The sequence below is a fragment of the Scyliorhinus torazame genome, chromosome 18 (genome assembly GCF_047496885.1).
Source record: "Scyliorhinus torazame isolate Kashiwa2021f chromosome 18, sScyTor2.1, whole genome shotgun sequence".
In the NCBI taxonomy this organism is placed as follows: domain Eukaryota; kingdom Metazoa; phylum Chordata; class Chondrichthyes; order Carcharhiniformes; family Scyliorhinidae; genus Scyliorhinus; species Scyliorhinus torazame.
The window spans coordinates 2,369,123-2,394,247 of record NC_092724.1 but is presented as its reverse complement, the minus strand read 5'-3'; the positions used below and the strand labels follow the sequence as shown (position 1 = coordinate 2,394,247).

At 45.1% G+C, this 25,125-nt stretch overlaps 1 protein-coding gene across 2 annotated transcripts; it reads right to left on the bottom strand.

Annotated features, from left to right (window-relative positions):
• Nucleotides 1-5,392: 5,392 nt before the first annotated feature.
• LOC140394893 (ciliary microtubule associated protein 1A-like) lies at nucleotides 5,393-24,332 on the bottom strand. Of its 2 annotated transcripts, none has more exons than XM_072482053.1 (4): nucleotides 24,130-24,332; nucleotides 13,485-13,595; nucleotides 11,365-11,478; nucleotides 5,393-6,278 (listed from the first exon to the last, which is right to left on the bottom strand). In XM_072482053.1, the coding sequence occupies exons 1-4, from the start codon at nucleotides 24,140-24,142 to the stop codon at nucleotides 5,803-5,805; spliced, it is 714 nt and encodes a 237-aa protein (XP_072338154.1). In that variant the 5' UTR covers nucleotides 24,143-24,332; the 3' UTR covers nucleotides 5,393-5,802. The 2 variants fall into 2 exon arrangements, with proteins under 2 accessions (XP_072338154.1, XP_072338153.1); XM_072482052.1 differs by lacking the exon at nucleotides 24,130-24,332 and adding an exon at nucleotides 23,582-23,852.
• Between the last annotated feature and the right edge of the window lie 793 nt (nucleotides 24,333-25,125).

The following is a 25,125-nucleotide window of genomic DNA, read 5'->3' as shown; positions in this document are numbered from 1 at the left end:
ATTAGACTGTGTCCCAGATTGATATTAGACTGTACCCCAGATTGATATTAGACTGTACCCCAGATTGATATTAGACTGTCCCAGATTGATATTAGACTGTACCCCAGATTGATATTAGACTGTACCCCAGATTGATATTAGACTGTACCCCAGATTGATATTAGACTGTACCAGATTAATATTAGACTGTACCCCAGATTGATATTAGACTGTCCCAGATTGATATTAGACTGTGTCCCAGATTGATATTAGACTGTACCCCAGATTGATATTAGACCGTACCCCAGATTGATATTAGACTGTCCCAGATTGATATTAGACTGTACCCCAGATTGATATTAGACTGTCCCAGATTGATATTAGATTGTACCCCAGATTGATATTAGACTGTGTCCCAGATTGATATTAGACTGTACCCCAGATTGATATTAGACTGTGTCCCAGATTGATATTAGACTGTGTCCCAGATTGATATTAGACTGTACCCCAGATTGATATTAGACTGCCCCAGATTGATATTAGACTGTACCCCAGATTGATATTAGATTGTACCCCAGATTGATATTAGACTGTGTCCCAGATTGATATTAGACTGTACCCCAGATTGATATTAGACTGTACCCCAGATTGATATTAGACTGTCCCAGATTGATATTAGACTGTACCCCAGATTGATATTAGACTGTCCCAGATTGATATTAGATTGTACCCCAGATTGATATTAGACTGTGTCCCAGATTGATATTAGACTGTACCCCAGATTGATATTAGACTGTGTCCCAGATTGATATTAGACTGTGTCCCAGATTGATATTAGACTGTGTCCCAGATTGATATTAGACTGCCCCAGATTGATATTAGACTGTGTCCCAGATTGATATTAGACTGTCCCAGATTGATATTAGACTGTCCCAGATTGATATTAGACTGTACCCCAGATTGATATTAGACTGTCCCAGATTGATATTAGACTGTGTCCCAGATTGATATTAGACTGTACCCCAGATTGATATTAGACTGTACCCCAGATTGATATTAGACTGTCCCAGATTGATATTAGACTGTCCCAGATTGATATTAGACTGTACCAGATTGATATTAGACTGTACCCCAGATTGATATTAGACTGTCCCAGATTGATATTAGACTGTGTCCCAGATTGATATTAGACTGTACCCCAGATTGATATTAGACTGTACCCCAGATTGATATTAGACTGTCCCAGATTGATATTAGACTGTCCCAGATTGATATTAGACTGTGTCCCAGATTGATATTAGACTGTACCCCAGATTGATATTAGACTGTACCCCAGATTGATATTAGACTGTACCCCAGATTGATATTAGACTGTACCAGATTGATATTAGACTGTACCCCAGATTGATATTAGACTGTCCCAGATTGATATTAGACTGTGTCCCAGATTGATATTAGACTGTACCCCAGATTGATATTAGACTGTACCCCACATTGATATTAGACTGTCCCAGATTGATATTAGACTGTACCCCAGATTGATATTAGACTGTCCCAGATTGATATTAGATTGTACCCCAGATTGATATTAGACTGTGTCCCAGATTGATATTAGACTGTACCCCAGATTGATATTAGACTGTCCCAGATTGATATTAGACTGTGTCCCAGATTGATATTAGACTGTACCCCAGATTGATATTAGACTGTACCCCAGATTGATATTAGACTGTCCCAGATTGATATTAGACTGTACCCCAGATTGATATTAGACTGTACCCCAGATTGATATTAGACTGTACCCCAGATTGATATTAGACTGTACCCCAGATTGATATTAGACTGTACCAGATTGATATTAAACTGTACCCTAGATTGATATTAGACTGTCCCAGATTGATATTAGACTGTGTCCCAGATTGATATTAGACTGCGTCCCAGATTGATATTAGACTGTGTCCCAGATTGATATTAGACTGTACCCCAGATTGATATTAGACTGTGTCCCAGATTGATATTAGACTGTGTCCCAGATTGATATTAGACTGTACCCCAGATTGATATTAGACTGCCCCAGATTGATATTAGACTGTACCCCAGATTGATATTAGATTGTACCCCAGATTGATATTAGACTGTGTCCCAGATTGATATTAGACTGTACCCCAGATTGATATTAGACTGTACCCCAGATTGATATTAGACTGTCCCAGATTGATATTAGACTGTACCCCAGATTGATATTAGACTGTCCCACATTGATATTAGATTGTACCCCAGATTGATATTAGACTGTGTCCCAGATTGATATTAGACTGTACCCCAGATTGATATTAGACTGTGTCCCAGATTGATATTAGACTGTGTCCCAGATTGATATTAGACTGTGTCCCAGATTGATATTAGACTGCCCCAGATTGATATTAGACTGTACCCCAGATTGATATTAGACTGTGTCCCAGATTGATATTAGACTGTACCCCAGATTGATATTAGACTGTACCCCAGATTGATATTAGACTGTCCCAGATTGATATTAGACTGTACCCCAGATTGATATTAGACTGTCCCAGATTGATATTAGATTGTACCCCAGACTGATATTAGACTGTGTCCCAGATTGATATTAGACTGTGTCCCAGATTGATATTAGACTGTACCCCAGATTGATATTAGACTGTGTCCCAGATTGATATTAGACTGTGTCCCAGATTGATATTAGACTGTCCCAGATTGATATTAGACTGTCCCAGATTGATATTAGACTGTACCCCAGATTGATATTAGACTGTCCCAGATTGATATTAGACTGTCCCAGATTGATATTAGACTGTCCCAGATTGATATTAGACTGTGTCCCAGATTGATATTAGACTGTGCCCCAGATTGATATTAGACTGTATCTGTTAAATTTGCATAAAATCAATGGAAGCTCTTCTGATAATTTAGGACAGGGTTTTTCGACGTAGGTGTTACGACCCGCGGGTGGGTCGCAGGCGGGTGTCGAGTGGATCGTGGCGTGAACTGTGGCGGCATTCCTGCGGTGATCCTGATCACGGAAGATGCGCCCAATCGCTGCTACCCACATTTTTATTGAGAATGGCCGCTGCTGCCGCTTTGTAAATGAAAAGGAAATGAAGCTGTATACAGTCTTCCGGCCAGATGGGGCAGCAGTCAGCAGGTCACACACCCTGCATGTCCATTTGATGTCAAATGCCCTGTATGGACGTGCTGTTAGCACCAAATCACGGAGGACGGCTTCCATTTCCCAGTTGTTGGCAAGCAAGCCAAGGGGACTGTGAAGATGAATCATTTTCTTGCCGGAAAGAGATGCCAGAGTCACAGATATGCAGAGTAACTACTGGACAGGATCTCCCATCTCAATCTGCTAGGAGGTGCTGCCCAGGAGAGGGCAGGACAGAGCTGTGCTAGTGTTAGCTCCGTGCAGAGCTCCAGGGTCTTTGGTTAACTTCCTACAAAGAAGAAACTTAACTCTGGAGCAAAGAAATAAAAATTATTTCTCGGGATATGGTATTGTCAATTGAGCCAGTGCAAATAAGGATGCAAAGCCCACCTCTGTTGTATGCAAAGAATTACTGGCAAATGAGAGGAGAAGTTTCAGATTTTGAAAACATGGGTGAAAAATTCCTTTTGAGGTTGAGACCCCAGACAGTTATTAACTTATAGCTGACTCCAAATGAAAAGACAATGCTGCTGTGTCTGACCTGTGACAGCACATTAAAAACACACCACAAGTCCATGAGGCTGTCAGCATTCTGGAGTAGCATCTCTCAGGAGTAACCAGGGCTGAGTAAAACAAACATTTTGTTGCTATTGCCCTTCATGGTGATCTACATGTGCGAGGTTGGATTTTCCGTTTTCATAAAGATGAAGACGGCACAAAGGAGTGACTGAAGTCTGCACCTGATCTGCGCTTTGCCCTCTCCTCCTGTGAACCTGATTTGAGTGAGATCGTGAGGACCAAGCAGGCTCCCCTTTCACATTAAAGGTAAGCAAGTGTGGCGTGGATCGCGAATGTCGGCCAGCATGGGTCCCGAAAGTCGGCCAGCGTGAGTCCCGCAGGTTGGCAAAGATGGGTCCCGGGAAAAAAAGTTTGAAAAAATTAATGCACCATGTGATCTGGTGCTGATGGGTCTAAGGCAGTTTCCATGGTCGATCTCAGACTTTTTCTTAATCCACTCCCTTATGGAGGTCTCTGCTTCAATTCCTGCCTTATTGAATTCGTCAATTTCAAGTGACCTGCCTCAAATAGGGACCTCAGCTGGAATATTGTGTACAGTTTAAGGTGCCACACTATGTCAACAATTTGAATGCATTGGAATGAGTGCAGATGAGGTTTACAGGAACTTTCCAGGGATGAGCAACTTCAGTTATGAGGATAGATTGAAGGGCTTGGGACTATTCTCCTTGGAAAGAATAAGGCTAACGGGGGGGTTTTGACACAGATATTCAAAATCATGAGGGGGCTGGACAGAGCAGACAGGGAGAAACTGTTCCCGCTTGTAAAAGGATCAAGACGAGAGGGTACAGATTTAAAATGATTTGCAAAATAAGCAAATGTGATGTGAGAAAAACTTTTTCAGACAGCGACTGGTTTGGGCCTGGACTGCACGGTGGAGGAAGGTTCAATCGAGGCATTCATCAGGACGTTTGATGATTATTTGAATAGAAACAATGGATGGGGGGTGGGGAAAAGGCAGGGGAATAGCACGGAGTCACGATGCTCACGTAGAGAGCCGGTGCAGGCACAATGGGCTGAGTGGACTCTTTCTGTGCCGTAGCGACTCTGAGATCAATTGCCTATTTCTTCCTCTACTCTTATTGTGGATAGCACAATTGCTTCACAGCTCCAGGATCCCAGATTCGATTCCGGCTTGGGTCACTGTCTGTGCGGAGTCTGCACATCCTCCCCGTGTGTGCGTGGGTTTCCTCTGGGTACTCCGGTTTCCTCCCACAGTCCAAAGATGTGCAGGTTAGGTGGATTGGCCATGATAAATTGCCCTTAGTGTCCAAAATTGCCCTTAGTGTTGGGTGGGGTTACTGGGTTATAGGGATAGGGTGGAGGTGTGGGCTTGTGTACGGTGCTCTTTCCAAGAGCCGGTGCAGACTCGATGGGCCAAATGGCCTCCTTCTGCGCTGTGAATTCTATGATAATCTATGATAATTTATTTGATGATCTCACTACTCCATAGACAATGGTCCATCGGGGTTGGTTGTTTCCACCCGTGTGAAAAATGGGTATTGGGGAGATACTAAATGGGCACTGCAGTTGACGGTGTGTGTTAGCGTGAATAGCCATGTGCAGGATGCAATATTAGAGAAGGTATAAAATAACATGTAGTCATATCAGAATGATCTTATGAAAGGATAGAAAATCCTCAGGAAACATTGCTCTGAGCAGTCACAAATGTTTATGAAGCAAGGATACAATAAAATCAGAGATGTGCCTTAAGCTTTAAGCATTATACATTTCCTGGGAGTGAAATGTTTAATTCAGAAACAATGGCAATTCTGACATCTATGAAGTTACTATTATCAATGGAGACTAATTGTTGTCCTGGTCATTGTCCTATTTAAACAATGCCTTTCTATTCAATGTATATATTCCAGGTTAACAATGTGCATGAGAGACCCCTTGTAAAATTTGTCAAAGGGAAGTAATAAAAATATATGAAAATAGTATAAAAGTTTGATATTGGCTTTGTAAGTTACAGAATTTATAGGTTAAGGGTCACAAAGATTTCAAAACAGAATTAAACTGTTACTGACCAAAATTCTTGGCCTTAGTTAATGAGATTGACCTCAATCTGTCATGTCAATGATAAGAGGGGTGACGAACTCTGAATGCCTCATTCCCATAGAGAATGCTGGGATACTTGGCTTATTGACGGTCACCTTTTCAGGGCTATGTGCTCCAGGTCCTGGCTTCTTGGTGTAATAGGTGGGCAAATCATATCGGCCCAGCATCGAGTAGGCTGGAAGTTTCCGGAGGTAAATGTTAGGGTCGGTGCGGTTGTACCGACCAGGCCCTGGGGTTTTGGTCAAATCTTCTCTTCTCGTCCTCCCAGTGACTGAGAAACTAGCACTGGAAGGCTTGGTGGGAACCTTTGGTCCCATTAATGATGGAAGAGTATAGCTGTTAGGAGCAGGAACAACATCCAACTTGCGGTATCGAGTTCGGGATCCCATGGAATACGCTGGTGATCTGTGTTCATTGAGGTGGGGTGCAGTCCCTGGATTATAGGCGCCTGGTCCAGGTGTTCCTGGCATCCGCGAATCTAAATTGTCCAAAAAAAATGATGTTAAACAGGTTACCAGCCATAAAAATAAATATTTCAGATTGAAACATAAGACCATAAGACATAGGAGCAGAATTAGGCCACTCGGCCCATCGAGTCTGCTCCGCCATTCAATCATGGCTGATATTTTCTCATCGCCATTCTTCTGCCTTCTCCCCATAACCCCTGATCCCCTTATTAATCAAGAACCTATCTACTCTGTCTTCTTGCATTTCTTCTTCTCTTTCAGTGTTTGTCTCTAACATCCTACTTTGACTCGTCTTAGGAGAAGGTTCCACAGGTGCTCACTGCTGTGGTACCTTGATTAATGATCATTCCTCATGGAAGGACTTGATAGGCGATGAGGGGTTTTGTGCACGGCTTTGCAGGAGCCAAGCCCATGCCTGTTCAGCATGCACAGACTTTGGGGTAGTTTTTTAAATTAATTTACGGGATGTGGGTGTCAATGGCTAGGCCAGCATTTATTGCCCATCCCTAGTTGCCCTTGAGAAAGTGGTGGTGAGCTGCCTTCTTGAACCGCTGCAGTACATGTGGTGTAGGTACACCCACTGTGCTGTTAGGGAGGGAGTTCCAGGATTTTGACCCAGCAACAGTAAAGGACCGGCCGATATATTTCCAAGTCAAGATGGTGAGTGACTTGGAGGGGAACCTCCAGGTGGTGGGGTTCCCAGGTATCTGCTGCTCTTGTCCTTCTAGATGGTAATGGTCATGGGTTTGGAAGGTGCTGTCTGAGGAACCTTGGAGAGTTACTGCAGTGCATCTTGTAGATGGTACACACTGTGACCACTGTTCATCAATGGAAGGGCACTGATTGTGGAAGGGGCAGCAATCAAGTGGGCTGTTTTATCCTGGAGTTTCTTGAGTTTTGTCAGGGCTGCACTCATCCAGGCAAGTGGAGAGTATTTCATCACACCCCTGACTTGAGAATGTAGATGGTGGACCGGCTCCAGGGAGTCAGGAGGTGAGTTACTCACCGCAGGATTCCTAGCCTGTGACCTTCTCTTGTTACTACAGTATCTGTACGGCCAGTCCAATTCAGTTTCTGGTCAATGGTAACCCCCAGGATATTGATGGTGGGAGATTCAGTAACGGTAATGCCATTGAATATCAAAGGGTCATGGTTAGATTCTCTTTTATTTGAGATGATCTTTGCCTGGCACTTGTGTGGCGCAAATATTACCGTCATTTGTCAGCCCAAGCTTGGATATTGTCCAGGTCTTGCTGCATTTGGACATGGACTGATTCAGTATCTGAGGATTTGTGAATGTTGCTGAACATTGTGCAATCATCCACAAACCTGACCTTATGACGGAAGGAAGATTATTGATGAAGCATCTGAAGATGGTACTGACCTTCCTGCCGATGAATCAGAGGGGTTTAGGGTTTGAAGCCAACTCCAGATAGGTTGGAATGTGGAGACCGGGGGCGAAATTCTCCCCCAACGGCGGGATGTCCGCCGACTGGCGCCAAAGCCGGCGCCAATCAGGCGGGCATCGCGCCGGCCCAAAGGTGCGGAATGCTCCGCACATTTGGCAGCCTAGCCCCAACATTGAGGGGCTAGGCCGGCGGCGGAGGGATTTCCGCCCCGCCAGCTGGCGGAAATGGCGTTTGTTGCCCCGCCAGCTGGCGCGGAAATGCGGCGCATGCACGGGAGCGTCAGCGGCCGCTGTCAGTTTCCCGGCGCATGCGCGGGAGCGTCAGCGGCCGCTGTCAGTTTCCCGCGCATGCGCAGTGGGGAGAGTCTCTTCCGCCTCCGCCATGGTGGAGGCCGTAGCGGAGGCGGAAGGGAAAGAGTGCCCCCACGGCACAGGCCCGCCCGCGGATCGGTGGGCCCCGATCGCGGGCTAGGCCACCGTGGGGGCACCCCCAGGGTCAGATCGCCCCGTGCCCCCCTCCCCAGGACTCCGGAGCCCGCCCACGCCGCCTGGTCCCGCCGGTAAATACCAGGTTTGATTTACGCCGGCGGGACAGGCAATTTCTGGGCGGGACTTCGGCCCATCCGGGCCGGAGAATCCAGCGGGGGGTCCCGCCAACCGGCGCGGCCTGATTCCCGCCCCCGCCCAATCTCCAGTACCGGAGACTTCGGCGGGGGCGGGGGCGGGATTCACGGCGGCCAACGGCCATTCTCCGACCCGGCGGGGGGTCGGAGAATGACGCCCCGGAGTTCCAACTCTACGTTGTCAATAGGTAGTCTCTTCCTATTCTATGGGTTGTGGGAGCCTAACTTTCCTGATGGTTGCAGCCTTCATGCTCCTGACTTTCAAACTTCTAATCAGCCTGAGAATCCTTTCACTTCACACATTTGGAACAGGATGCATTTTTTCACTAGTTTAGACCAGAGTTACTTCGCTCATTTTATCACCAACTTCCTGCACCTGATGAATAATGTGTAGAATTTCTGTTGGAGTTTCCGGATTCTCCACTTTCAGCAGAAACACTGAAGGGTCATTACAAATAGATAGTTACACTCTCTCCCATCAACCTTCCTACTAAGGATGGAGATCAGGAGAACCGCCATGGAAGTTAGCCAGCGAAACTAACCTGGCAGAGAGCAGCAACAGAACAGGGATCAAATACGGAGCCTCCTTGGACAATACAGCTTATACCACACATTTATCACTGACCCATCAGGGAAACACAGGGGCGGACTTTCTGCCTCCCACTGGGTGGGAATGGAATTACAGCAGAATGAAAATAGTAGGTACATCACTCATTAACTTGTTCCTACCTATTTCTCTGTCTCCAACACTTTGGTGAGTGTCCTCAAATGGCACGGGGTCCAAAGGAGTCTGTCAGAAGTGGGAAGAAGCCTCATTGGCCCATTCAAATCAGGGACTATGATATAGAACATAGAACAATACAGCGCAGTACAGGCCCTTCGGCCCACGATGTTGCACCGAAACAAAAGCCATCTAACCTACACTATGCCATTATCATCCATATGTTTATCCAATAAACTTTTAAATGCCCTCAATGTTGGCGAGTTCACTACTGTAGCAGGTAGGGCATTCCACGGCCTCACTACTCTTTGCGTAAAGAACCTACCTCTGACCTCTGTCCTATATCTATTACCCCTCAGTTTAAAGTTATGTCCCCTCGTGCCAGCCATATCCATCTGCGGGAGAAGGCTCTCACTGTCCACCCTATCCAACCCCCTGATCATTTTGTATGCCTCTATTAAGTCTCCCCTTAACCTTCTTCTCTCCAACGAAAACAACCTCAAGTCCATCAGCCTTTGCTCATAAGATTTTCCCTCCATACCAGGCAACATCCTGGTAAATCTCCTCTGCACCCGCTCCAAAGCCTCCACGTCCTTCCTATAATGCGGTGACCAGAACTGTACGCAATACTCCAAATGCGGCCGTACCAGAGTTCTGTACAGCTGCAACATGACCTCCCGACACCGGAACTCAATCCCTCTACCAATAAAGGCCAACACTCCATAGGCCTTCTTCACAACCCTATCAACCTGGGTGGCAACTTTCAGGGATCTATGTACATGGACACCTAGATCCCTCTGCTCATCCACACTTCTAAGAACTTTACCATTAGCCAAATATTCCGCATTCCTGTTATTCCTTCCAAAGTGAATCACCTCACACTTCTCTACATTAAACTCCATTTGCCACCTCTCAGCCCAGCTCTGCAGCTTATCTATATCCCTCTGTAACCTGCTACATCCTTCCACACTATCGACAACACCACCGACTTTAGTATCGTCTGCAAATTTACTCACCCACCCTTCTGCGCCTTCCTCTAGGTCATTGATAAAAATGACAAACAGCAACGGCCCCAGAACAGATCCTTGTGGTACTCCACTTGTGACTGTACTCCATTCTGAACATTTCCCATCAACCACCACCCTCTGTCTTCTTTCAGTTAGCCAATTTCTGATCCACATCTCTAAATCACCCTCAATCCCCAGCCTCCGTATTTTTTGCAATAGCCTACCGTGGGGAACCTTATCAAACGCTTTGCTGAAATCCATATACACCACATCAACTGCTCTACCCTCGTCTACCTGTTCAGTCACCTTCTCAAAGAACTCAATAAGGTTTGTGAGGCATGACCTACCCTTCACAAAGCCATGCTGACTATCCCTGATCATATTATTCCTATCTAGATGATTATAAATCTTGTCTCTTATAATCCCCTCCAAGACTTTACCCACTATAGACATGAGGCTCACCGGCCTATAGTTGCCGGGGTTATCTCTGCTCCCCTTTTTGAACAAAGGGACCACATTTGCTGTCCTCCAGTCCTCTGGCACTATTCCTGTAGCCAATGATGACATAAAAATCAAAGCCAAAGGTCCAGCAATCTCTTCCCTGGCCTCCCAGAGAATCCTAGGATAAATCCCATCAGGTCCCGGGGACTTATCTATTTTCAGCCTGTCCAGAATTGCCAACACCTCTTCCCTACGTACCTCAATGCCATCTATTCTATTAGCCTGGGGCTCAGCATTCTCCTCCACAACATTATCTTTTTCCTGAGTGAATACTGACGAAAAATATTCATTTAGTATCTCGCCTATCTCTTCAGACTCCACACACAATTTCCCATCCCTGTCCTTGACTGGTCCTACTCTTTCCCTAGTCATTCGCTTATTCCTGACATACCTATAGAAAGCTTTTGGGTTTTCCTTGATCCTTCCTGCCAAATACTTCTCATGTATGCTATGTTGAGATACCATTGGGCAGAACAAGTACATGGCCACCAACTAATACTAGCCATGGAGCTAACTGACAGTCAAAGTAACACTACAGACCACTCAAGATATTTTCACAAATAGGCTTTTATGTGATTTTTATCAGAAAGGGCATTAATGTTCCTCCTAGCTCCATAAGTAATAGCAATACAGGCCCAGCAATATCCAAATACAGAACGTCACAGTATTACGTATATACTTTTTCTAACATTCTGTTTAATTTTCTGTTTGTCTTTAACTTAGCTGGTGCTTCAAGGTATTAAAATTCAAGCTCCTCAAACCCCAATGATGAAGACACTTTAGCAAAAGCTTTGTTCAGAATTGGTTTGTCCTGAATTTAATGATAGCTGTTCTCACAAGAGGTTTTCACTCGGCCCAGGATGGAGTACGCTGGTGTCCCATTCCTGCCAAATCGGGTGATCTTTGGATCAACATAATACTGAGGTCCTGGACTGCAGTTGACTTCATACACTGACAAGAGAAAGAGTAAAATTACTTTCAGGTTTTATTCCATTAGCTTATAGATATTAAATTTGAATAAGTCCTACTTCCATCTCCTTTTACATTATCTTCATTTGTCGCTGTTTGCTGGATTTCTAGTATTTTGAGTGAATTGTCACATTGGCAGGTCAGGTACCTGCATTAATATTACACGTCTTCACACATAAGGAAACTCAGCAAAAGTAAGAGTAACATTTTTCAGAAATATAACCTATGAATTATCATGTGGAAAATTAACTATAACTTAATGTGGCTTTATAACTAAATATTAGGGCTGATTTGGCACGTCATAACATTCCAGGCTATGGACCAATGCTGGCACATGGGATTAGGTCGGCAGGTCAGGTGTATTTCACACGTTGGTGCACAATCTTCGGGCCTCTTCTGCAACTGGTTATTCTGTGATTTTGAACTCTCTCTCCGTCCGTGACCAACTCGGCACAAAATCCGGAATCAAAAAAACAGATTTTCTCTGGTGTGATTGGGTTTGGAAATTTTCACATACACTCTTCCCCCCCGGGGGCGGAGCGGGTAGTAGGGTGACATGCACAGACAGCGCCCTGGCACGGTTGGCACTACCAGGTGTGGCAGCACTAAACTGGTAGTGCCAACCTGGGGGTGAAAGCCTGACAGTGCCAGCTGGGGCCAGTGCCTTGGCAGGACCCTAGTGGGTGCCCAAGGGGGGATGAGTATATGTGTGGTGGGTGGGGGGAAGAGTGCAGACATTGAGGCGAGGGGATCTGCCGCCGATGATAGTTGGAGTGGGAGGGGATGGTCTGCTAGTGATGACTGTCGGGGAGGGGGTGACTTGCTGGCGAAGACTGTCAGAGTGGGGGGTGGGGGATGATAATCTTTATTAGTGTCACAAATAGGCTTACATTAACACTGCAATGAAGTTACTGTGAAAAGCCCCTAGTCGCCACACTCCGGCGCCTGTTCGGGTACACAGAGGGAGAATTCGGAATGTCCAATTCACCTAACAGCACGTCTTTGGACTGTGGGAGGAAACCGGAGCACCCGGAGGAACCCCACGCAGACAGGGGGAGAACGTGCAGACTCTGCACAGACATTGAATTGAACCTGGCGCTGTGAAGCAACAGTGCTAATCACTGTGCTACTGTCCCACCCTATAGTGGATCTGGCAGTAATAACTGTCGGGTGGGAGTGGGGGGGGGGTGGTGTCCCGAGACCTCTGACGTGTGGCCTGTGTGCTGGTCAGGGCTGTCTTTAAGGTGTGTAGATAGCCTGGATCACATTGAGATCCAAAAAGACAAGGTGTTTCTGTCTTTCTGGACAGGTGCCATTGAATTCTCTTGTTAGATACCCGAACCCTGTAGTAATTGTATGTTGTCACAGAAGCTTGCTATCGAGAGTGAATGCACCTTCCTGTCACTACGGTGAGTGTTGCGTTAATCAATCTAGAGTGTGTCTCTCAGGTCCCTCAAATGATCTTCCTTCTCTCCCCACCACACACAATCAGACCACCCACAGTGATTGCCCCCCCATCATCATTGCTCAATGTTTTAAAAAAAACACGCAATCACCACTTCGTCCCATGATTGGATAACCCCTCACAGTCACCGACCATCCCTCAATAGTGTGACCTCACTGACAAACTTCCAGGTGATCAGCAGCATCCCCCCCCCCCAAAAAAAACCCCAAACTGGGTCCTCGCCGTCGATTTCTCTTTGACCCCCTTTCACTTTCTCTGAAACTGCCAGTGGCAACTGTGAGAAACATCTGTCCGAATAACAGTCGGCACATAATTTATTCACAAACAATAACTGAAATAATTATAGTTTATTATTTGACAGAATATTGGTAGCAAAATTGAAAAATTAGCCATTTTATTAAAGCAATGACCTTTAAAGCCCTCTGAATGTGACATTTTTGAACGGACATATTTAATATTCTTTGATTTGTCACATTATAATGAAAGAGACAATTGTTTGATTATTCGAATTCTCTTTACTTACACGCACTGCTGTGTTTTTTCCCAAAGGTGTAAGCTGGATTTGTGTGTTTGGTGTAATCGTGGCCCACATACCCAATTGCTGGGGGTAAGCCATATCTTCCCGGTCCTGGCCCTGTAAAAAACATCCGAGAATGAGAAGCTTTTTAATAAAAGCTCGCGAAAGATACTTTTCAAAGTTGGAAAATTAAGTGCATGACAGAATTGTCTAGTGACCAATACAAAGCAGCCCCCTTCGAAGCCAGGGCCAGATATTTTGCTGTATCTTTAGAGCGAGATGTTCGGATGGTGCATTATTAATCCAGAGGCCCAGGCTAATGTGCTGGGGGCATGAGCTCAAATCCACCAGAGTAGCTGGGGGAAAATGGTGCTAAATTAAAGAGACAAGGGTTCTAATGCAAATCATTATTTTTTTTCCAATTAAGTGACAATTTAGCGTGGCCAATCCACCTACCCTGCACATTTTTGGGTTGTGGGGGTGAGGCCCACAATGGGCAAACTCAACACAGACAGTGACCCAGGGCCGGGATCGAACCCGGGTCCTTGGCACTGTGAGGCAGCAGTGCTAACCACTGCGCCACTGTGCCACCCTTTAATGCAAATCATGATTATAAAGTCGTTAAAATCCATTTGTGGACATGATGTGCTCTTCAAATCAGATATTGGTTGATGACTTCATGCATTCCCTTGGAGCACACTGGATGGTTTAATTTGGCTGATTAGCAGACACAATGTCCACTCCTCTCATGACTGTATCAGTCCATGATCCTATCTGGCTGGAAGATTTCACAACATTGGTGCCAACTGTGCCTCAGTTGGTAGGATTCTTGCCTGTGAGTTGTGGATTCAAGTCTTATTCCGGGGCTTGAGCACAACAACCCAAGCCGGCACTTCAGGACAGGGCTCCTGCGAGAGGTGTCCTCATTTACACTGACTTCATTTCCTAGCTCTGGTGGAGGTTAAAGCTCCCGTGGCACTATTTTGAAAATGAGCAGGGGAATTACCCCCAGTGTTGTCAATATTTATCCCTCAATCAACATCGCAGAAACAAAGCAGATTATCTCATCATTTTCAACTTTCTGTTTGTAGAAGTTTGCTGTCCTCAAAATTAGCCGCCACATTTTCTACTTTAGAGAACGACTGCGATCCAACATCATTGAGTGTAACGTGATTTGAGTGTAAAGTCATTGAGTGTGACGTGATTTGAGTGTAAAGTCATTGAGTGTAACGTGATTTGAGTGTAAAGTCATTGAGTGTAACGTGATTTGAGGCATCCGGTAGTTGTGAAAGGTGCTGAATAACTACGAGTCTTTCTTCCTGGAAATAATGACAAGATGGAAGCATCCTAATCTAAGAACTTTGTGGAAAGATACCCTATTGCTCTGAGCTTATTTTCAGATGTCTCACCAATGATAACAGCAAAATGGAAGATGTCACCGGCAGTGGGGACAACGATTGAAAAAGTTTTGGTTGCTACAAATTCCCAGCCCTCTGATCGCTCTGACTGCATAACAGGTCAAGTTTCTTTCTGCGGACTTGACTGTGACCTTTTAGACAGTGATTGGTCAAACTATGCTCACTTCTTGTTCTTTTGACGAATAAAGGAATGAGTCAATTGTCAACATACATTTGAAGCCTCAGTGCTTTGTGCTCCTAGTTACTTTAATTATTAGCTCCGACTGGTTTCAATGCCTGAGCTTGAGTCGGAGCCAAATTATGTTTTGCCTGCATGAGGTACATTTCTACTAAATATCTAACCTGGATTCTGCATGGTTGCATTACTGGAGGGTCTCTCGTGAATCCACCAAGGGACCAGATGTGAAAACAAGAACACTGACGAGCAGCTAGTATTCATTTATAATAATTTTTTAAAAATGTTTTTATTGGGTTTTGTTGTACATAGTATAATTACAAATATACACAGAATTAACAAGTTTTTTTGTGTGTTTTTTACAAGAGGGGGCACTTGACTGGTGCCCCTGATGCTATATTTAATAATAATATTTATTATTGTCACAAGTAGGCTTATATTAACATTGCAATGAAGTTACCGTGGCAATGGTGCCCTGTGCATTCACACATTTCTCCATCTGTGGAAGTCTACTATGGTAGCTAATCATATTCTGATTGTGCGACAGACATAGAAGCTTGCTCGAGTATTGTGTGCACCTTTCACTCACTAATAGCGAGTATTGTGTTAATCAGTCTAATCTAGAGTTTCCCTAATCCAGGTTCACGAAGCTATCCTCCTTCCATCCCACAATCAGACCACACAGTGATTTCCCCTCCTTCATAATTGGGCTGCTCAAAGACCAAACTCTCCAGTAATTATATCTTCCACCCCCACAATTGGACAACTCCTCACAATGAGCAACTCCATCCCCCCCACCCACATCGACCCCCACACCCATGATATCACTGACAGCCCCTAACCCCAAATGATCACCTTCCCCAACCACAAACCCCATCTCTGGCTTCGATCTCCTTCTGGCCCCCTGTAATCACCCCATTCACTAACTTGTAATCTCTGCCCTACTTTCATGAATTTACCTGTTCCTGGGCTGTCTGACATGGAGTCATTCATGTCAATCAGGATGACTTCCAGGTGGTGGTTGGGGGGGGGCTGTTTAAAAACAGCCAAACTTGCTGTAGAGCAAAATACCTCCAATTAAGTTTCCCAATCAGAAATCCTCTTGGAAATCAGGACCCAGTAAATATCGCGGCTGATGCAAGCTCCCTCCCAAGCCAAGGTATCCTGATCTGGACTGTTGCTGGAATAAAGACCATAGAATTCCTACTTAACAGCATCACGGGAGCGTTAACTCCACCAGAACTGTCCAAGTTTGCAGACGACACTAAGATAAGTGGTAAAGCAAAAAGTGCAGAGGATACGGGAAGTCTGCAGAGGGATTTGGATAGGCTAAGTGAATGGGTTAGGGTCTGGCAGATGGAATACAATGTTGACAAATGTGAGGTTATCCATTTTGGTAGGAATAACAGCAAAAGGAATTATTATTTAAATGATAAAATATTAAAACATGCTGCTGTGCAGAGAAACCTGGGTGTGCTAGTGCATGAGTCGCAAAAAGTTGGTTTACAGGTGCAACAGGTGATTAAGAAGGCAAATGGAATTTTGTCCTTCATTGCTAGAGGGATGGAGTTTAAGACTAGGGAGATTATGCTGCAATTGTATAAGGTGTTAGTGAGGCCACACCTGGAGTATTGTGTTCAGTTTTGGTCTCCTTACTTGAGAAAGGACGTACTGGCACTGGAGGGTGTGCAGAGGAGATTCACTAGGTTAATCCCAGAGCTGAAGGGGTTGGATTACGAGGAGAGGTTGAGTAGACTGGGACTGTACTCGTTGGAATTTGGAAGGATGAGGGGGGTTCTTATAGAAACATATAAAATTATGAAGGGAATAGATAGGATAGATGCGGGCAGGTTGTTTCCACTGGCGGGTGAAAGCAGAACTAGGGGGCATAGCCTCAAAATAAGGGGAAGTAGATTTCGGACTGAGTTTAGGAGGAACTTCTTCACCCAAAGGGCTGTGAATCTATGGAATTCCTTGCCCAGTGAAGCAGTAGAGGCTCCTTCATTAAATGTTTTTAAGATAAAGATAGATAGTTTTTTGAAGAATAAAGGGATTAAGGGTTATGGTGTTCGGGCCGGAAAGTGGAGCTGAGTCCACAAAAGATCAGCCATGATCTCATTGAATGGCGGAGCAGGCTTGAGGGGCCAGATGGCCGACTCCTGCTCCAAGTTCTTATGTTCTGATGTTCTTATGATACAAGGGTGAAGACTCAATACCCCTTCATCTGGCCAAGTGGGGCAAGGCAATAAATGCAACCGAGAATAGTTTAATACAAGATTCTGGCCAGAGAACTGACTCCTCCCAGATATCCTCAGTCACCCAGGAAATGATAGCAGTTAAAAAAATATCAAAATTATGAAGGGTTTCATTTTCAGCCTTAGATGAGCTACGATAAACCCCTCCCACACAAATCACGAGTGAGATATTCCTTCATTTTATAGATGGAGAGTTTTTAAACAAAGATTGGTGTGGATTTCTGCTTTATTCTGGATTTATCTGAGGCCAGTATAAATTTCCGATCTCATATAATGTAGGGAAAATAACGCAGCGTATGAGTTCTCCTAGTTTGACATTCCTACAGGGCTTTGTTCTGTGGAGCAGTCTTGTCACGTATGTGGGGACCTCAGGGTGAATAAGTCAGAAAAATCCTGCTCATTGTTTCATTTCCACAAGTGAATCGAATAAATTGGGCACTCCACCATTCCCAGTTTTTTATTTCAATCGCAGCAACATATTTCCTACAAAATGAAACCTTGAATCAGGAGTTATAATATTTTGAGGAAGTTAGTGCAGTGCAAGAGTATTGTGCAATCTTAGAGAATTGATATTAGTCTGGGTGTTGTGCTAACAATGGGGATCTCAGCATCACACTTTTAAACATTGAAATTCTGGACAATATTTTCTCATATTAATGAAATATGCAAAGAATAGAATAGTTACTACAATGTTGCATGAAGGAATGGATAGTGCATTATCTGTGGTTATAACAAGTTTTAATTTCAGTCAAATAACTCTCATTTGTGTGATATATTTCATAGAATCATAAAATCATAGATTCATCTGAAATGAAGCTTTGCGGTGTACCCAGTGGGTAATTGAGTGTCTCAGGATGTCCCAAAGCATTTTACACCAATGAATTATTTTTGTAGTTATGTAGGAGGATAATGTATGCTCAACAAAGTCTGACAAGTAGCATTTAAATGAACCGGCAGTCCTTTTGATTGAGACATAAAGAGTACCTTGCTATCCCGAAAAGAACACAATGATATCCTTGACATGCAACTGAGCAGAGATACGACCTCGTGTCTCATCCACTGTGAGGCATCTCCAGCAATGCAGCACTCCCTCAGTACTCACGTCCTCAAGACCTGGAGTGGAAGTTAAACTATGTAACCTCCTGACTCCCAAGTTGAGTGTTCCCAAACTCAAGTTGACACTGCTTGACTCGGTTAGTAAGCTGTTTTCGATCAGCCTTACATTTTTGGAAGTATTCCGGAATGCTGCCCCTTCAGTGACTTTGTTGGGGCTGCCGCAAGCAAGGGGATCTGATACACTGGGTTTCTGTCCTGGCGAGCAATTGGATCTCAATTAAAAGTTTTATACTTTCTTTAAGCATAAAACGGAAGAAAACTTTGAGCAAGATGTAACCTCCTTAAACATTCCTTCCCACTTAAGGTTTTGGAATGTGCATCATTCCATATGTGTTCATTCACCGGTGTATAAGATCTTTACAATTAGAACATAGAACAATACAGCGCAGTACAGGCCCTTCGGCCCACGATGTTGCACCGAAACAAAAGCCATCTAACCTACACTATGCCATTATCATCCATATGTTTATACAACAACATCTGACATGTGGACAAATCAACATCTGACATGTGGGAGGCTTTCAAGTGGCAGTTGAAAGGGATTCAGGACTGGCATGTTCCTGTGAGGAAGAAGGATAAATACGGCAATTTTCGGGAACCTTGGATGACGAGAGATATTGTAGGCCTCGTCAAAAAGAAAAAGGAGGCATTTATCAGGGCTAAAAGGCTGGGAACAGACGAAGCCTGCGTGGAATATAAGGAAAGTAGGAAGGAACTTAAGCAAGGAGTCAGGAGGGCAAGAAGGGGTCACGAAAAGTCATTGGCAAATAGGGTTAAGGAAAATCCCAAGGCTTTTTACACGTACATAAAAAGCAAAAGGGTAGCCAGGGAAAGGGTTGGCCCACTGAAGGATAGGTAAGGGAATCTATGTGTGGAGCCAGAGGAAATGGGCGAGGTACTAAATGAATACTTTGCATCAGTATTCACCAAAGAGAAGGAATTGGTAGATGTTGAGTCTGGAGAAGGGTGTGTAGATAGCCTGGGTCACATTGAGATCCAAAAAGAAGAGGTGTTGGGTGTCTTAAAAAATATTAAGGTAGATAAGTCCCCAGGGCCTGATGGGATCTACCCCAGAATACTGAAGGAGGCTGGAGAGGAAATTGCTGAGGCCTTGACGGAAATCTTTGGATCCTCGCTGTCTTCGGGGGATGTCCCGGAGGACTGGAGAATAGCCACTGTTGTTCCTCTGTTTAAGAAGGGTAGCAAGGATAATCCCGGGAACTACAGGCCGGTGAGCCTTACTTCAGTGGTAGGGAAATTACTGGAGAGAATTCTTCGAGACAGGATCTACTCCCATTTGGAAGCAAATGGACGTATTAGTGAGAGGCAGCACGATTTTGTGAAGGGGAGGCTGTGTCTCACTAACTTGATAGAGTTTATCGAGGAGGTCACTAAGATGATTGATGCAGGTAGGGCAGTGGATGTTGTCTATATGGACTTCAGTAAGGCCTTTGACAAGGTCCCTCATGGTAGACTAGTACAAAAGGTGAAGTCACACGGGATCAGGGGTGAGCTGGCAAGGTGGATACAGAACTGGCTAGGCCATAGAAGGCAGAGAGTAGCAATGGAAGGATGCTTTTCTAATTGGAGGGCTGTGACCAGTGGTGTTCCACAGGGATCAGTGCTGGGGCCTTTGCTCTTTGTAGTATATATAAATGATTTGGAGGAAAATGTAACTGGTCTGATTAGTAAGTTTGCAGACGACACAAAGGTTGGTGGAATTGCGGATAGCGATGAGGACTGTCGGAGGATACAGCAGGATTTAGATTGTTTCGAGACTTGGGCGGAGAGATGGCAGATGGAGTTTAATCCGGACAAATGTGAGGTAATGCATTTTGGAAGGTCTAATGCAGGTAGGGAATATACAGTGAATGGTAGAACCCTCAAAAGTATTGAAAGTCAAAGAGATCTAGGAGTACAGGTCCACAGGTCATTGAAAGGGGCAACACAGGTGGAGAAGGTAGTCAAGAAGGCATACGGCATGCTTGCCTTCATTGGCCGGGGCATTGAGTATAAGAATTGGCAAGTCATGTTGCAGCTGTATAGAATCTTAGTTAGGCCACACTTGGAGTATAGTGTTCAATTCTGGTCGCCACACTACCAGAAGGATGTGGAGGCTTTAGAGAGGCTGCAGAAGAGATTTACCAGAATGTTGCCTGGTATGGAGGGCATTAGCTATGAGGAGCGGTTGAATAAACTCGGTTTGTTCTCACTGGAACGAAGGAGGTTGAGGGGAGACCTGATAGAGGTATACAAAATTATGAGGGGCATAGACAGAGTGGATAGTCAGAGTCTTTTCCCCAGGGTAGAGGGGGCAATTACTAGGGGGCATAGGTTTAAGGTGAGAGGGGCAAGGTTTAGAGTAGATGTACGAGGCAAGTTTTTTACGCAGAGGGTAGTGGGTGCCTGGAACTCGCTACCGGAGGAGGTGGTGGAAGCAGGGACGATAGTGACATTTAAGGGGCATCTTGACAAATACATGAATAGGATGGGAATAGAAGGATACGGACCCAGGAAGTGTAGAAGATTGTAGTTTAGTCGGGCAGCATGGTCGGCACGGGCTTGGAGGGCCGAAGGGCCTGTTCCTGTGCTGTACATTTCTTTGTTCTTTGTTTGTTGTTCAATAAACTTTTAAATGCCCTCAATGTTGGCGAGTTCACTACTGTAGCAGGTAGGGCATTCCACGGCCTCACTACTCTTTGCGTAAAGAACCTACCTCTGACCTCTGTCCTATATCTATTACCCCTCAGTTTAAAGCTATGTCCCCTCGTGCCAGCCATTTCCATCCGCGGGAGAAGGCTCTCACTGTCCACCCTATCTAACCCCCTGATCATTTTGTATGCCTCTATTAAGTCTCCTCTTAACCTTCTTCTCTCCAACGAAAACAACCTCAAGTCCATCAGCCTTTCCTCATAAGAATTTCCCTCCATACCAGGCAACATCCTGGTAAATCTCCTCTGCACCCGCTCCAAAGCCTCCACGTCCTTCCTATAATGCGGTGACCAGAACTGTACGCGATACTCCAAATGCGGCCGTACCAGAGTTCTGTACAGCTGCAACATGACCTCCTGACTCCGGAACTCAATCCCTCTACCAATAAAGGCCAACACTCCATAGGCCTTCTTCACAACCCTATCAACCTGGGTGGCAACTTTCAGGGATCTATGTACATGGACACCTAGATCCCTCTGCTCATCCACACTTCTAAGAACTTTACCATTAGCCAAATATTCCGCATTCCTGTTATTCCTTCCAAAGTGAATCACCTCACACTTCTCTACATTAAACTCCATTTGCCACCTCAGCCCAGCTCTGCAGCTTATCTATATCCCTCTGTAACCTGCTACATCCTTCCACACTATCGACAACACCACCGACTTTAGTATCGTCTGCAAATTTACTCACCCACCCTTCTGCGCCTTCCTCTAGGTCATTGATAAAAATGACAAACAGCAACGGCCCCAGAACAGATCCTTGTGGTACTCCACTTGAAACTGAACTCCATTCTGAACATTTCCCATCAACCACCACCCTCTGTCTTCTTTCAGCTAGCCAATTTCTGATCCACATCTCTAAATCACCCTCAATCCCCAGCCTCCGTATTTTCTGCAATAGCCTACCTTGGGGAACCTTATCAAACGCTTTGCTGAAATCCATATACACCACATCAACTGCTCTACCCTCATCTACCTGTTCAGTCACCTTCTCAAAGAACTCGATAAGGTTTGTGAGGCATGACCTACCCTTCACAAAGCCATGCTGACTATCCCTGATCATATTATTCCTATCTAGATGATTATAAATCTTGTCTCTTATAATCCCCTCCAAGACTTTACCCACTACAGACGTGAGGCTCACCGGTCTATAGTTGCCGGGGTTGTCTCTGCTCCCCTTTTTGAACAAAGGGACCACATTTGCTATCCTCCAGTCCTCTGGCACTATTCCTGTAGCCAATGATGACATAAAAATCAAAGCCAAAGGTCCAGCAATCTCTTCCCTGGCCTCCCAGAGAATCCTAGGATAAATCCCATCAGGCCCCGGGGACTTATCTATTTTCAGCCTGTCCAGAATTGCCAACACCTCTTCCCTACATACCTCAATGCCATCTAATCTATTAGCCTGGGTCTCAGCATTCTCCTCCACAACATTATCTTTTTCCTGAGTGAATACTGAAGAAAAATATTCATTTAGTATCTCGCCTATCTCTTCAGACTCCACGCACAATTTCCCATCCCTGTCCTTGACTGGTCCTACTCTTTCCCTAGTCATTCGCTTATTCCTGACATACCTATAGAAAGCTTTTGGGTTTTCCTTGATCCTACCTGCCAAATACTTCTCATGTCCCCTCCTTGCTCGTCTTAGCTCTCTCTTTATCAGCAAGTTGAATAGGATTAATCGATAATAGCTTGCACAGGAATAGAAATGGCACCAAAACGTTGGCTAAACATTGAACAAAACAAACAGGATTTCATTTAAAGCTCCCTGTATCAATGAAATGCCACTATCTTCATATGGATATGCTTATCTAGCACATAATCTATTGATCAAATGGATACTAGTTTATACTTCAATAATATAACATTCCTAATTTCTGACCTACAATTTTTTTTCTGTGCTATACATGCAAATTGTTGCATTACTGACATTTAATGCTTCTCAAAATATACACTTTACCATCTGGGGTGATAATTATAAAACAGAACGTGAATCATTGATTCGAAAGTGTAAGGCCAGCTTAGAACGAGCTCTTTCATTACTGGCTGCATTGCTGGTTGTATTGATACTTAAATATGATCGACTCCGGATGGGATTTTCCAGCCTGGCTGGGCTGTGTTCTCCGCCATTGGCGGGATCTTCCAGCCCCACCGATTTCGATGGTTTTGTGTGTGGCTTACCTTTCCCTCTGCCGGAGAAAGCTTCCCTTTACAAAATTAAACATTGAGCATTGAATATAAACTATAATTTCATTCCACTGTACAACCTGTAACACTCAAGTCTGTCTTTCAACAGTACAGGCAATTATATTTACTTTGAATTACGATTGGAGTTATTCAGTACCTCTTCATTTAGATTGCAACTGGATTAAGGAAGGTAGTTGATAATTACTATAAGGAAATGTTTAACGGCAGAGCACATTACCTCTCTCGCGAGCTGCAATTGTGGGATATGTTTTCTTAGTGTCACTGTCCATCTTGTGGGGATGAAATACTTTGCTGAAGTTACTGAGCCTGGAGTTGAGCAGCTCTAGTGATTACTGAAATGTTAACCCGGTGAGATGTCTTGATGGAGCAATGATACAAATGTTGCTGCCTTTAACAAGCAGGAAGTTGCCATGGAAGCAATTACACTTAGCTCATCCAGGCATAGGGTTACCCATACCATTGAGTGGGACGTGTGCTGGGCTCTGCTGTCTTTTCTATTGAATGCAGGGAGGCACCTGACAGGTGTACAATGCAGTGTCCTGGTTATATTACTGGTCCATTAATACAGGGAACGGGAGATAATTTCTCACCTCAGCAGTTTAAGAAGTTGAATTCAGGTTAAACTATTTGAAAATAAAAGGCTGATATCATCGCTGTTACTGATTTTGCCCTTTTATCACCAGTTGACATATTCTGCCGTGAAATATATCCTTTCATCCTTGTGGGGCACTTAGGCATTTTTAGAAAACACAGGTGAGGACTGACCTTTGTCGACCATCTTTGCAACACATTGAAAAAGCGGCTGGAGACCACGTTGAATAAAGTTCTTGGACAGGATTCTCCATCCCAGCAGCACTATTCACCGGCGGGATCTCCTTTCCACCAGCCGGCCAATGGGGGGGGCTGGATTCTCCGATCCCCGATGCCGAAATCGCATCTGGCGACGGGGCAGAGAATCCCCGTTTGTGACGAAATCGGGGGCGGCGCTGCTTTCGCAATGCTCCGCCCCTGAAAAGTGGCGTACTCAGAGTGTACGGCACGCGCCATATCCACGGCAAACGAACGTTGGCTGAGACCCGCCGTGCGATGCTCCGTCCCCGACCGGCCGACTTCCTGACGGTGTGGGTCTCTCATGGTCTCACCCGTCAGGGTCTCAGCCCAGTACCGCCACAGTCGGGGGAGGGCCGGCCCGCGGGCAGGGGAGGACATATTCGGGGCTGGGGGCACTGGGGTGGGGTGGTCTGTGGCGCGCAAGTTGGTCGAAGGAGGGCGCTATTTCACAGGCCGGGTCCGCGAGCGGCATTCGCCATGAAGCGCAGCGCGGGCGCTGCAGGCCGCCGTGCGCAGCCACAGACCCGCAATTCTCCGGGCCGTATCGGCAGCTGGGTGCTTTATGCTGCCTGGCTGCTAGCCCCCCGGAACAGGGAATCAGTGGTCCTTTTGCGTCAGTTTTCTGACCGTTTTCATGCCGGCATGGGCACTTAGTCTCCGGAACGGAGAATCCCGCGCGGGGTTTCCCATCCCACGCCATCGGGAAACCCGCGGACATGTGGGTGCACTGCCGGCAAAGTGGAGCATGATACGACTTTACTGGGCACATTACACAAACAATCCTCTTTGTTAAAGTGCATAAGTTATCCAATAAATATCTGTTTCCATAAACGGCAAACTATGAGCTTTGTAATGACAACATTTCTGAAGCCTTTCTTTAAATGGAAAGGCATCTTTTAATGTTGACAGATCTATTTTCAAAGTGAATGA